Raw genomic sequence first — 13,388 nt, 5'->3', positions numbered from 1 at the left:
GTTACCCACCTGAGGATGATTAAAACTATTTTCTTTCCAAAATGTTTTCTATTTAAAATATGTCTCTCTATGCTTAATTTTTCTTGTCCTGGATGTTGACATGCAATACTACTTGTACTTCTGGTGCAAAAGAAATAGGTTTTTATGTGACCTGCTAACACTGCTCTCAATATATGAACAGACAGAAAAATGAGATGCTGATGATCATCTTCAAAATATAGGGGCAGGAAAGGTCTTTATTTGTCATGCATATAAATTTTAAAAATATGCATTATGAACACATTTCACTTGGATGTTCTCAAATTGGCTGGACCCAAGTTCTGATTCCTTTGCTCCTGAGATGTAGGCTATAATTATAGAGCAATCTTAACAAACTTCTCCTGGAGATATGGAACTTGCTTCCAGTGAAAACTTTGCAAAACCTGGTATTTTACACCAAAGGCCACTGTGTCGATAAAATCTCTTACTTGGCTTAGAGTGATCTATGGCAGGATTGCATTGCTTATAAAAAGGGTTTTTTAAAACAGTCAGATTACCAAATCTTAGTGTTTTGACACTATAGTGGATGTGTGAATCTTCAGCTTTCAGTTTGGGGAAGCTGTTAACAGAGGGCTTAATGACTTTTCGAAAATTCAAAAACAACTTTGAACAAAACATCAGAGTCACCAGAAGCCATAAAATATCAAAACTAATTAACTAGGTTGCCTAATTTCCTAATGGACACTCTTATGTAATTCACTGTAATATGACATCTTGACATTAAAAATTATTACTGTTTTATAGGAAATAAAGTGAGTCACAGGGAAAAGAATTAATGTGTCCTTTTATGCATTGGTGTCCAATATTGGGTGCCTAAGATTTTTATTTTTTTTTTGTTCAGAGCAGTCAGCATTATGTATAAATTAATATGATCAAAATGTAACTCCTATTACCTTCAATTGCAGCTGCAGGTACCCAGTGCATTGATAAATAAGCCCTTATGTTTTCAAATTGAGTCCAGAAAATGAGGAAAAATAATACCAGAGCATAGGTATTAAATCAGGGACCATTGCAGTGGACTTCTGTTAGAAACAAGTTCAAAATCCACCTCTTCACAGCTGCTTTCAATGATTTAAATCAACTTCTGCAGCTTTTCTTTAAAACCACATCTCATGCATTGTATCATATTTCCCAGTAAATGAAGCAGTGATCCTGTAGGAAACATCATATTCATGCAATGCTGATTCACACTCATCTTTTGCAAGTTTCATTTTTTGAACTAGAAAAGAGTGGACAAATGGAAAAAAAACCCAAAACCCCAAACCTCACTCCTCACTCCAACTAAAAAAAAAACCCAAATGAACCTAAAACCAAACAACAACCCACAACCTCAAAGCTTCCTCTGGGGAAAGAATGGTGTGATCATGTTAAGCAATTAAGCAATTCTGAGATCTGTATACTCAGGCTGAATTCCTGTATTTTTTTAGTCTTGTGTTCAGTGCTGCAATTTTGATTTCAAGGTTGCTGTTTGGTCCAACAACAAGTTCTTTAATTTATTAAACACCTTAAGATCCCCTTATAAATGCATCTTTTTATCTTCTAGTTCACTATTACATAGCAGTGTAGACAAGTGTCAAAGGCAAAACTTGTCAGCTGTAAATTTTGTTAATTAAAACAATTGGACAGGTTAGATTTTGTTAAAAATTTGTATGAGAACTGTATGAGAGATCTTCCAAAACATACAAAGGTGTTTTCCTTGAGTATATGTGTGAATAGTTGGAGATGGACTCTTCAAAGTATGGCAACGCTTTGCTACTGGCATCTTTTATGAGTGAAAATCACTTCAACAACAAAATATTTTCTTCACTTTATATCCAGTGGAGCAAAGTCTGTTGGCATTAGGGCACAGCAGGATGGCTGGTTAGAGCCTCTGAAGGCTCCAAGGAGAGTGTGGATTTACAGGGCAGAAGGGTAGCAGTTTATTCGGATTCAGAGGAGTAAAAGCTCATGATTCCAGATGTATAAGCAGCTTTTGCTGCTGCTCATGCTGTGGCTAGGTAAGACATTAAATTTGCCAAGAACAGAATTTCACAGAGAGAATCTTAATGGAAGGAGTAGAGCTGGATTTCAGTATAGTTCAACTATAACTCAGGAATCAAGTACAGAAAGAGGTTTAAAAACAGGAATTAAGTGTTTTTTGTGACTTTCTGATCATCTTCTGTAAAACTCCCCATATGACACCTTTGCTACGAAGAAAATGTCACTTACATTTGTGGTTGCACAAATCAAATTCTTTTCTGCATGTCTAAACATTGTGGCCATAACTGAACAAAATATATCCAAGACAGGAAAAAAAATCTGTGAAAACATTTTTTTTTATTCCTAAAATTATGGTAATCATGTTAAAGATAGATTTACAGCACGCTAAAATAATGCTAATTCATGTAATTTCCTGAAACAAGACCACCAGTTACACTTGAGTCTAGTTGATATCCCATTTTGTGATGGTGTGAGCAGGATCTTGCTGAACAAGGTGGCTTAAACCTGACACTGTTGGGGTTGAGACCCTCTAGATGTTACTTGAGAGTGGTGTAAAAAATCCACCCTTCCCTCCCCTGGCCTGCACCAAAATTAAGTCACTCCTGAATTAAACATATTTGTCTTTTCTGCTGCACTTCTAAAGTTTTCCTTTCAAGAGCAAAGAAACATTAGATAAACCCTTTGGATGGAAGAGAGAGAGGTTTGGTTGTTTTTGTTTTGGGTTTTTTTTTAAATACAAACCGTTTGGATAATGACAGAGCTTAGCCCACAAAAACAGGCTGGATCTTTGGAGGAAGGAGGCAGGGTATGTCTCTGCTTCTTCAGTTCAGGACAAGGTATTCCCCTAAGCTGAAAGTCTGCTTTTAAATTTTGTTCCAATTTAAGGCTTTCAATACCATGATTGAAGTTGTTTCCGGTTCCTTTTCCTAAGCTGCTTTTATGTGCACAGCTGTATTCTCCAGGATAAAATCTCATTAGAGGATAAACTGACATGGCCATAGACTGTGAAACAGTATCAGTATTTTTGTGATGTTCGTTACATCTCATAAAACTAGTGGGAGTGTAAAGCATTGATAACAGAGCAAAGAAATACCTATTGACCACCCATATCCTCTACTCAGCAGCTACCTGCAAATGACAGTGCATTTTCAAACACATCATTTAGCTTTTGAATGTCCTTCAGAATATTACTGGTAGGTTTTCTTCTCCTGGAGACTGCAGCAAGTTTTACATTTGTTTAAAGTACTATTTTTATACAGGCAAAACATCTGGTGGCATAAGCAGACACAGCACTCTTCAGAGTTGCTTAGTCTGTTTATTAATTAGAGGAAAGCTGTCTGGGACAGACACTGTTCTGCTCTAAGCATGTGGGAGTTTTGGTTTTTGTTTTGAGTTTTTTCCCCCTGCATTTAAAAAAATCGACTGTTTTTGTTAAACACATTTAATAGAAAAAATAAATTAAAAATAACAGATGACATACAATTTTTCATTTATATTTAAAAAGCCCAACAATTTGTAGTTTAGTATAAAATGATCACTGGTTAATGACCATCTTTGAAAACAGACACCTGAAGCTCTCAGATGAGCATGCATTGAAAATAAAATGTCAACAGTCTGAAAAGATTACTGATTTGGTGGGGTTTGCTTTTTTCTGCTTTCAGGAACTTCTACAGACCTTTGTGTTTTAATCTCTGAATATTCATGCAGTGTTAGGTGTGGACAAAACTTGGTTTTATTTGTTTATTTATTTATTTATTGAAAATAATGTTTAGTTGAAAGAAAGTTGTGAGGCCTTGATTTGAGTGTTTGTGTGTGTGTATTACAATGGGGCTGGGGGGAACAGCAGGACATGCAAGGTCTGCAAGGGCTGTGTGGCTGTGCTAAATTGTTACCATGACACTGAGTAATACTGAGGTGATGAGCTGAATTTCAAATAGCAGGAATGGTGCTGAGCAATACTTGTCTCCTGCCGCTGAGACATGCAGAAGTATTCCATGACTAAACCCTTTTTTTTTTTTTTCTTTTTTTTCTTTTTAATTTTTTTTTTAATGGATCTGGGTTGTCCTGCAGCTGAATCAGGTTCAGATGAATTATTCTGAGAAGGAAGCTGGGCAGGGCAATATATACTGGCTCTTTCAGTAATGTGCACATGGCAAGCTTGCTTTAAGCTGTAAGGATATTCTGAAAAGTAACAGTAGAATTTAGGTTGTAACAAACCCTACCTACTCTCCTTAGCTTCTGCACTCCAGAATGTAGCAGAGGTTCACCTCTAAAATGAAGTACTCAGGCTGGATTAAGCCTTTTTTCTTACCTGGAAAATCAGCATCATTAAGAGTTTTAAATTAAAAATTCCATGTAGCATTTGAATAACCTGGTAAGATTTCCTGTTCATAATAATAACCTGCTGGTTTTTTAATCATCTCATCCTCTACCTCTGCCATGACATTGGGCTGCTGGGTACCTTAAATTTCTTACTTATAGTGTTGAGTTACATGAGGTAAGAACTTGATACAGAAGGTTGGGAAGATGAGATCTCTGCATAACAGCAGAGTGGATCTGTTACTCTGCCACTGACTCAGGTTGCACCTGAAGGGAGAAAAATGTCACCTTGTGTCATCCTTGTCTGATAAAACTTTGTAGTGGCAACAAGTGTAAGAACAGGTTCTTCCTTTTTGGCACGTTTTCACTACATGAACCAGTGTCTGATTTCATTGATCAGTGAGATGATAGCTTTCAGGCTTTGTGTAAACCTGCACTTCTAAAATACAGATGTGGGACGACAAAATTAACTTACTGTTTAAGTCTGTGAGGTTTTGGCTTTGAAGTTCTTTCCATAGGTGAAAGTGCAGCTTTATCAGTGCCACAGTGCCCAGCCACCAAGCAAGCCAGCTGTTCATGGCACAGCCTGCCCAGCAGGACTACCCACACTGGCACTATAAACTCCTGCCTGGATGCTGGGATTTCATAGCTGTATTAATCTCTGCAAATTGAGGCTTGATCAGCCGTCTCCACGAAGGATTGATTTCTTATGACAGAAATAGTTTTTAAGAATTAGAATTGAAAAGGGCTGCTGCCCACACAGCCGTATTTTCCCCAAGGTTACGTCTCCGTAGGAATGTCATCAGAAGGGTTTGGACTAGATGGAAAACAGGCAAGGTCTTTCTCCTCAGAACTAAAGGTCTTTGTCCTCAGAACTAGAAGCAGTGACTGTGTGGCCTGTCACAATGACTCAGACTTGAAAGGCAGATTCACACTGCCTTTGACATCCCTACCAGGCAACAACAACCGTGTTAATTTTGGATGGAAAATTGCAATTTATGTGAGCTATGTTTGGCCTAAAGCTGATTTCAAGAGTATTGTAAATTCAGGTAAAGCACTTCATGAGACTCATGGAATGATGTCCTTACAATGGCTCCTTGCTTTTATAATTTGGTGGATGCCTTTCCTTGTGTAGTTTCTCTGAGATGAAATTAGCTCAGCCTGAGGCTGGGCTTCCTGTTGCTCTTTGTGGTGATCTCAGCTCAAGTCACACCTTCAGTTTTGTCCCAAGGGAAAAATAAAGTGAAATCTCACATCCCTTCTGAAAGAAAGTGAGAAGGATAGATGATGCTGATGTCTAGTAATGATGAAGTATTTTTAAGATAAATATTCATTTACAAGAAGTCTAAAAGTTAAAGTTCACTACATTTTGGCTGATGTGATGTTTAGAATAAAAGCATGTCAGGGATGCTTAAAACAAGACAACTACCCATGCCTCTGCCTTTCCTTAAGTAATATAATTCACTGGAAATCCCTCAATGCTTTGGACATGTTGAAATGGTTGACCTTTCCAGGATGGTTTCTCTCCAGTCTCATTCCTTTTATTCTTTACAGAGCTGGTACGGTGGAGGGTGGGAAGGGGGTGGAATATGAAAAACTCAAATGAAGACTTCTTTCATGCCCATCACACAGGTGAAAGGAACAGTTTCACTCCTAGGAAAACCAGATTCTTGACTGCTAGAGAGAAAAATAGCCAATTATTTTTTATTCAGGAAAGAATGAATTATTTGTTTACCTTATTCACTAAGAAACAGAGCTTTGTTACAAAACTCCTTATGAATAACTAGCACTTAAAGACACATAAACTGCTATCCAGAATGATCTAACACTGGTTGGTGGTAGCCTCTAATTAAAAAAAGCTTGTAAGTCCTTCCTTTAACACCTTCTTACACTGACTTGTCATTTAGATATTTGCTAATGTTAATCAACACAGTTAGAAACTTCACTAAATTCTTTTTCATTAGTCGTCCCAGCAATACTACAATTTTCAGCTCAAGAGCTTCGGCTTGTGTCTGTAACTGAGCAAGGAAGTCAATCTCCAGTAGTGAGAGGTGCTGAGGAGTTTGCAGGACCTGTGTAAGAGTACAGCACTTTGGATACTGATACAAAGGCCAAACACACATTGGCATCTTCTCTGGAAATGCACAGGAAGGCAGCCAAGGAGTGTGAGCAGGAGAAATCCCCCCAGGCCGTTTGCTCTGGGGAGGATTTGCCCCTGCATACAGATGAGGACATCAAGTTCCTTTAGTTTCAACCTACTTACTGTCTTGAGGGATTGCACCTGGATCCCAGAGGCTTGCCAGGCAGGGAACAGTATTGGTTGTTAAATGGGCAGCACAGCACTAACCCCTTCTGGCTCCCACCCACTGAGGGGCTCTGTGGTACATGGTTCCATAACTTGAACTGGAGGCTATTGCCTGCATGTGAACAGGTAACCTGACTTGCTGCAGAGGGGATGAAGACACACATTACAAGGAATTTATTAAGAGAGCTGGAGAGCTTTTGGTACTAAAGCAGCAGGAGTGAAGCAATGTGGCACAAAAAGAATACAGGGAAGGTGCCAAGTACAGAAAATGCAAAGGGTTCCAAGATGAAGTAATGAGAAGTACTGAGAAAGTGTAAGAAGGGGAGAAAGAAACTGCAGAAGTGACAAATATGAAGTAAAACCTCTATGATATATAGAGTATGTTATGTAAGGGAAAAATTTGAATTTGATGAGATTATGTAAAGCAAAGGATTTCTTCAACAGCTTAATTTATTCATCTGCACTTTACCCCACCTTCTTATCTTAAGAAAGTCCAAAGAAAGCTGCACAAGCAAAAAACTTCACAAACCAAGCCTAGATTTCCATTCTCTGTGATGGATGCCAGCTCTTTACGCAAAAAGGCGTGCACCACACAACGCAAACACCTCTGGTGGGATATTTGAGCTGATAATTATTATTTCTCATAGGGCAGCAATTTAGACAAAGTACAGTGCAAAGGGCTGAACATAAAACAACACCGCGCTCTAACAAGCAGTGTAAGGATTTTTCCAGCGCAAATAACAGAGAGAGTTTGGACTTTTCTGCCCAGCTGCCAGCAGCCGTCTCCTGCGAGCACTGAGCGGGCTGCAGGGGGTTAAGGATGAGCACGCAGCTCGCTGTGCAGGCATTGCAGAGCCCCTGCGAGGTGCAGGCTGCCGTGGGCAGGGATGGCAGGGGCAGGAGCTCAGGAAAACACGCTGGAGCCATGAATCAAAGGCGGTCATGTGACGGAGGGGAGGCGCTGGGCTGGCTCCCAGCCAGTGGCAGGAGCTGATGGGTGGAACGAACCGGGCAGAAAAAGACTAATATGACTAACGGAGCCTGGATGCGTGGTACCTCCGTTCGGATCTACGGGAATGTAGGCTCCAGCAGTTCTGCAGCTCCACCAGCCTCTTGCCCGACACTGGAACTGATGCTCACAAAGTAGAATCCTGCTGCTCCTTGGTAGGAAGGATAGAGAAAGAACATGGCCTGCATTCTGAAGGTAAATCTCTGTCTGTTGCTTGAATGCATTGTTAAGAGAGCCCCTCACTGCTCGGAGGCATGGATTTGGTATGGTCCTATTGCATCTTCGTTGTCTTTTTGAGTACTGGCTTTGTTTGGCAAATGAATATGGAGAGATTCTGCAACGCACAGCTGTGCTCTGCTTCCCTCTGCCATTCTTTCTCTTTTTCCCTGCATTGTCAGAACTGTGAGCTAGCGGGAAGAGAAGTGTGTACGAATAACGGGAGGGGGGAGAGCGGCTCTGGATTGTCTCAGCTGACTTTGTCTCCGCTGAATTCCTTCAGGAGCAATAGCATTTGGGCAACAGACTTCCAGTGCAAAGGACAAAACGGGCAACTTCTTTTCTTTTTCTAACCATGCAGCATTTACCGCTCTTAAAACGGCTGCAGATGTCCACAGCTGTCCCAGATGCTCCTTAAGCACACACTCCCCTGCTGCATCTGCTCCAGATCCACATGCCCCACACAATTACACTTAGCATTTAACCGCATTTTCTAATTAAGCAACCTATTTGACAGCGGGTTTTCCCCCTTGGCGCCAGCAGACACAAGCACAAACTTACCGTGTGCTCACGTGTTTTCTGCAGCCTGTTCCCCAGCGGGGTGGCGGTGCTGGAGCCCTCACGCCGTGCGGCCGGAGGGAGCCCCGGCGGTGCTGGAGCCCTCACGCCGTGCGGCCGGAGGGAGCCCCGGCGGTGCTGGAGTCGATGGCAGGGGAGGAGGCGGAAGTGCGGTCAGCCAGAACAGGCAGCGTTTGTTTCCTTGCAGCGCTGTCACTTGCGGGGAGCCGCTCTCCTGAGCTCGCTTTCAGACCCATTTGTTATCCGCCCTGCTTCAGATCCCTTCGTTACCTGCCCTTGCTGCTTCCTCTGCATACTTAGAGTATATCTGCGCTTTGTTTCTTTTGGCAAGTAAAAGTGATCTGAGAATTCTTTGTTATTTGCAGTCTGATCTTCTAGCATAGAGTTGTTTATCTCAAACTTTGGGATGGCCTGTGGTAGCAGTTGCTTTCAACAAATTAACGAAGTGGATAAATTGCAAAACTTTAAAACACCTTCTGGATAACGCACATTTAGGTGTTTCCATTAATCCAGTCCTTAGCACTACTTTTGGGCATTCACCTTTGAAAAAAACTTGTTACTTTGCTGCACTCTTTTCCTCATTCATTCATTCGTTCGTTCATTCATTCATTCTCAGCTAGTGGGTCTGTGGCACATGGATGTTTTTTGAGTTGTCTGTCTTGTAGGTTGTGGTAGCTTATGTTAATAAATATGGCAAAGTCTGCTGTGAGTGCAGAAACTTCCCTGAACTAGCAGGTTCTGTGTGGAGCTAGATGCTAACAAACTCCTTTAGTCAGACAGCAGTAATGCAACTGAGAGTTGTGATTTGAGATGAGAAGATGTGAGCTCTGTGAATGGAGCCTAGTTTCACAAACATAAGCATGTACACCCCTGTTTAAACACTCCCTAAATGACTTAGGTTGGATCTGCTAGTGATCTGGAAAACAGCATTTTTTTTTGTTTTGGTTTTTTTTTTTTAATTCTGTGGCAAGATCACATTTCTGTGGCAAGATCACATGCAAAATCTTTCTTTTGGCCATAAGAGTTAAGTAAGAATCCCTTTACAAGAAAACTCCAGTGTGTCTCTCACCCTTCTAATTGTTTCCTCTGCCATCTAATGACATAGCCTGCCACAAGCACCTTAGAGTTTGAATTACAATGCAGTTTGTCTGGCCAGGAACTCCATTTGGTTGCTATTCTGATGGTTAAATCAATAGATTAATTGGCATTCCTTGACAGACAGCCCTCTTCCAGCTTAATTCTTAATCTTGTTAATTCAGGCAGGTGCAAGGATAAAAAGTGAAACAGATATGAGATTAGCATTGCCATAAGGCAAGCTAGGTTTTCTCAGACAGACATCCCACAGGAGTAATTTAAACGTCTAGCTCAAGATACTTGTATATAAGTTTTTAATGTAATGTCTACAGCTTTTCCCCTAACAGGGAATTTCAAACTAATATGTATATTGACATGACACTAAGCTCATTCCTTCCTGAAAATACAAACCTGTTAGCTACACCCTTCTTTCCCTAGGGTTTGCCTTGAGCTTGTGTGGAAACAGGAAAAGCCCCAGAAATCTGTAGGTATAGATTTGAAGTAAGTTGTGGCACAGTGGATGGGAAGCCAGAACAACTATGTGTCCTTTCCACTTCACCCTGAGTGTCTCTCTGACCCTGCCATGTGGCTTGCCCTCCTCTCTTCCTAGATTTTTAACCCCCTTACAAAGCTGTTGAGACTTGTTGAATGTTGGAGTTCCATATGAGTGAGAGTTTAATATAAATGCGATTGGATAGAGGTGTCTGTAAAGTGCAAAGATCAGCGATGGCGGTTAATAATTAACTGGAGTTAGAGTGGTTAAGAGTGTATTAGAAGAGGTGTTATCACCTTCAGATGTGAACATCTCCTTGTACTGTGACTGCTGCATGAAATAATCTCTGTGTGCAGCCAGAGAGAGCGAAAGTGCTTTGGAAGGGGATTTTCACTAAGAGTGCCTGCTGTCTCTCTGGTGTTTGCTGTTCACTCTTCCTAGGTAAGAGTGATGGGGCTGTTACTGATCGTGGCTCCAGAAACTTTGTCTTCTGGCCAATAGTGGGGCATTCTCAGTAAAACCGGTGAAATAATTATTCTGAGGCATTCTTTCCTCTGTTAAAGAAAAGCAGGGAAAGATGCAAGTTCTAAAGTGTGTGATGTGTTTTTATTTTCTCTGTCATGGTTTTAAAAATCATGGCAAATAGCTGAGTGAAATGTAGGCATTTTTGGAAGCTAACAGTTGATCTTATGCTTGTTACTATGGCAGCTGCATGTCACCTTGCCAACCACTAGATTAGCAGTAATTACTAGTTATGTGTCACTCTTGTCCCTAATGATATTGAAGTCCCTAAGTTCCACTATCAGCCAGTGACTCTTGAAAATGAGGACAAATTTCACTCAATAAATTACTTCCTGCTCTACTTCCTGCATAATTGAAAAATAATACTTTAAAGTATGTGTCATTTTATGATAAACACAGCATGAATGACAACACTCTGTAAAACCATGATATCCCCCAGTGAAGACTGGACCATGATATTTTATAGCAAATAGGACAGGTAACTGAGTTTGCACATGCTGCTGTTTGCAGGAGATTGTTTTACCCTGTTCCCAAACTCTTCTTTTTGAATGGAAGTTTTGAAGAAGATGATGGGGATGGATTATGTTGTTATTCAAGTACAATTTTAACTGTTTAGGCTTAATGGGGTAGAGCTTAATAAACAAAATCCGTGTGTGATGGGCCTGTACGGTGAGGACTAAACATGAAGTCAAGGAAGACACTTCCTTCTGGTTTGTGTGCTGTGTATTTACTGTGCAGTGAACAACAGAGGTTTCGTGTGCCTGGGGGCTGGATGTGACCTTCTATCTACAGGGATCATAAACCTTCAGTGAAATTCTGTGGTCTAGATATTATTTGCATAATGAGAGGCAATGTTCTTATTACCACAGCTGATTGAGGGTCCTCTCAAAGTAAGCAGGTGGCCAACTGAAATTCATAGCCTCTTTAATATTTTTTAAATCTAATTTAAAGATTGAAAGAACTGTTTGAACTGATTGAAAGCATAACTTACAGGTTTCAAACAAATAAAACCCTTCAGCACAGGCTTGTAACTGTTCTGCAGGATGCTGTCAAAGTTAACAGTACCTGTGTGTTCATGTACAATTCTTTTACATGCTTCCTCTCCGTGGTTATCTCCACTGGCTTAATTAAATTCACAGGTTGCATTTTTTCCCTTAGTGCACATGGTGAACTTTTTTGGCAGGAATTTTCTCTGAGAGTTTTTTCCTGAGTGTTCAATGGCCTATGTCTGATTGGGGTCTTCAGACACTGCAGTAATACAGATAACATTACTATCTACAGGCATATGCTCCATCTGCACTTTTGAGACTAAAATAGCAAAGTTGATCTCATTACATTGAATTTTTACCCTGGTAAGTAGCTGGTCAGAGGGGAGAGGCAGAAGGTCTGAAAGGATCTGATCCCAGTGTTTGGATGCTTGTAATCTTGGATATTATTTGATTTTTTTTTTTAACCTCTATGTACATGACAATGAGTGTAGATATTTCCTCCAAGCATGTTCTCTGTTTCAGTCTGCTATGTTGTGCAGGGTAGGCTATGAGTCTTACCATTATTCCATTCTTTGCTAGATATTTTCAGGATGCAAGCATTTCCATTGAGTTGACCTCTATATCCTGCTTGAATCAGGTCCAGGATAATTCACATTCTGCCTTGACTGTTAAATTGACTGCAGCAATGTTTATGCATGGAATCCATCCGTTTTCCTGTGCTGAGAGTTGTACTTGGATCCTGTTTGATTTTCATGCTGTGCTCTTTCTTCTGACATGACAAGGGATGGAAAGATCCTTGGAAAAGGAACAAGGGTGACCTCCCCTCCATATGGGAGGGTGCTGCACTGAGGGGCCATTTCCCAGCATTTTCTGCAGGTTTGCTGTAATGTGAGCTCGCTCCTCAGCATGTCTTAACATGATCAACAGTTCTGTGGGCTGCAGCATTTCTCTTGTAACTGGAATCATTTCTAGGATTGTATGGTTGTGTCTCTAGGGAGGGAAGGTGTAAATATGCAAAGGTGCCCCTTATGAGGTGTGCATAAATGAGCTGGAAAGTATTTGGTGGATGCAACAAGGAGTTACAGAGAAGAATCAGGATTTCTGAGGTAATATCCAGGTTTTTTTGTGGATCACTCCATCCATATTTGTTATGGGTTAATGTTCACATCCTTTTTCACCCCCACCCAACAAAACTGGCAAAACTTAATTTTTAATTATTTCTAATGCTCCTTCTTCATTGGATATTTCTACTTTTAATGGATTTCTTACAATTACTCTGTTTCTAAATATTTTTTTTTTTGTGGTTCTACATTGTTTACCTTTAAATTGCTCCAAAGTAAATGAAGCTGAAATTAATGAACCTGCCAATGTTCAGGGCTAGGATTTGCCATATCATGGTCCAGTGGTGCTTAATTACCATGTAAGATTTTATGGAGTGCAGTACATGGAATTTCATAGTGTGTTTTTTGTTATGTTCACTTCTTGAAAATCTAAGGAAAATTAAATTCTGAGAAGGATAAAACCACTTTTCACTCTCACTTGCAATGACCTTAAACTAATTATACTTTATGGATAATATATTAGCCCCCTCCCAGAAAGAGACAGTTTCTAGTCAGTCTAGTTGTACAAGAGGACTTGCTGTGGCTGAATGAATTTGATTTTAATGCCCATGTAATTGAACCAAGAAAAGCTCCAGTTTTCAGTGCACTTCAGTTGGTTTAAAACTGGAGATTTGTGTCTGACTTGGAGGTGTGAAAACTAGAACCACAAGACCAGCATGAAATTCTGATGTGTCTTACACATTTAAGTAGTTATTTGATAAAGCAGTAATGGGGAAAGGTTTTTGTCTTGCAGTTCATCTTT

At 40.3% G+C, this 13,388-nt stretch overlaps 1 protein-coding gene across 1 annotated transcript in view; it reads left to right on the top strand.

The window, feature by feature from the left end:
* The first annotated feature begins 7,387 nt into the window (after positions 1 to 7,387).
* The window catches only part of ST6GALNAC3 (ST6 N-acetylgalactosaminide alpha-2,6-sialyltransferase 3), a 218,304-nt gene continuing 212,303 nt past the window's right edge, over positions 7,388 to 13,388 (top strand). The window contains exon 1 of the mRNA XM_005521051.3: positions 7,388 to 7,847. Coding sequence (XP_005521108.1) covers positions 7,830 to 7,847 — 18 coding nt within the window. The 5' untranslated portion in view covers positions 7,388 to 7,829. The remainder of the gene's footprint in view (positions 7,848 to 13,388) is intronic.

The sequence above is a fragment of the Pseudopodoces humilis genome, chromosome 10, assembly GCF_049639895.1.
Source record: "Pseudopodoces humilis isolate 2021_Gansu_Grassland_sample_001 chromosome 10, ASM4963989v1, whole genome shotgun sequence".
Taxonomy (NCBI): Eukaryota; Metazoa; Chordata; class Aves; order Passeriformes; family Paridae; genus Pseudopodoces; species Pseudopodoces humilis.
Note: the sequence above shows the minus strand (reverse complement) of the source record. Positions and strands in the feature narration are given on the sequence as shown.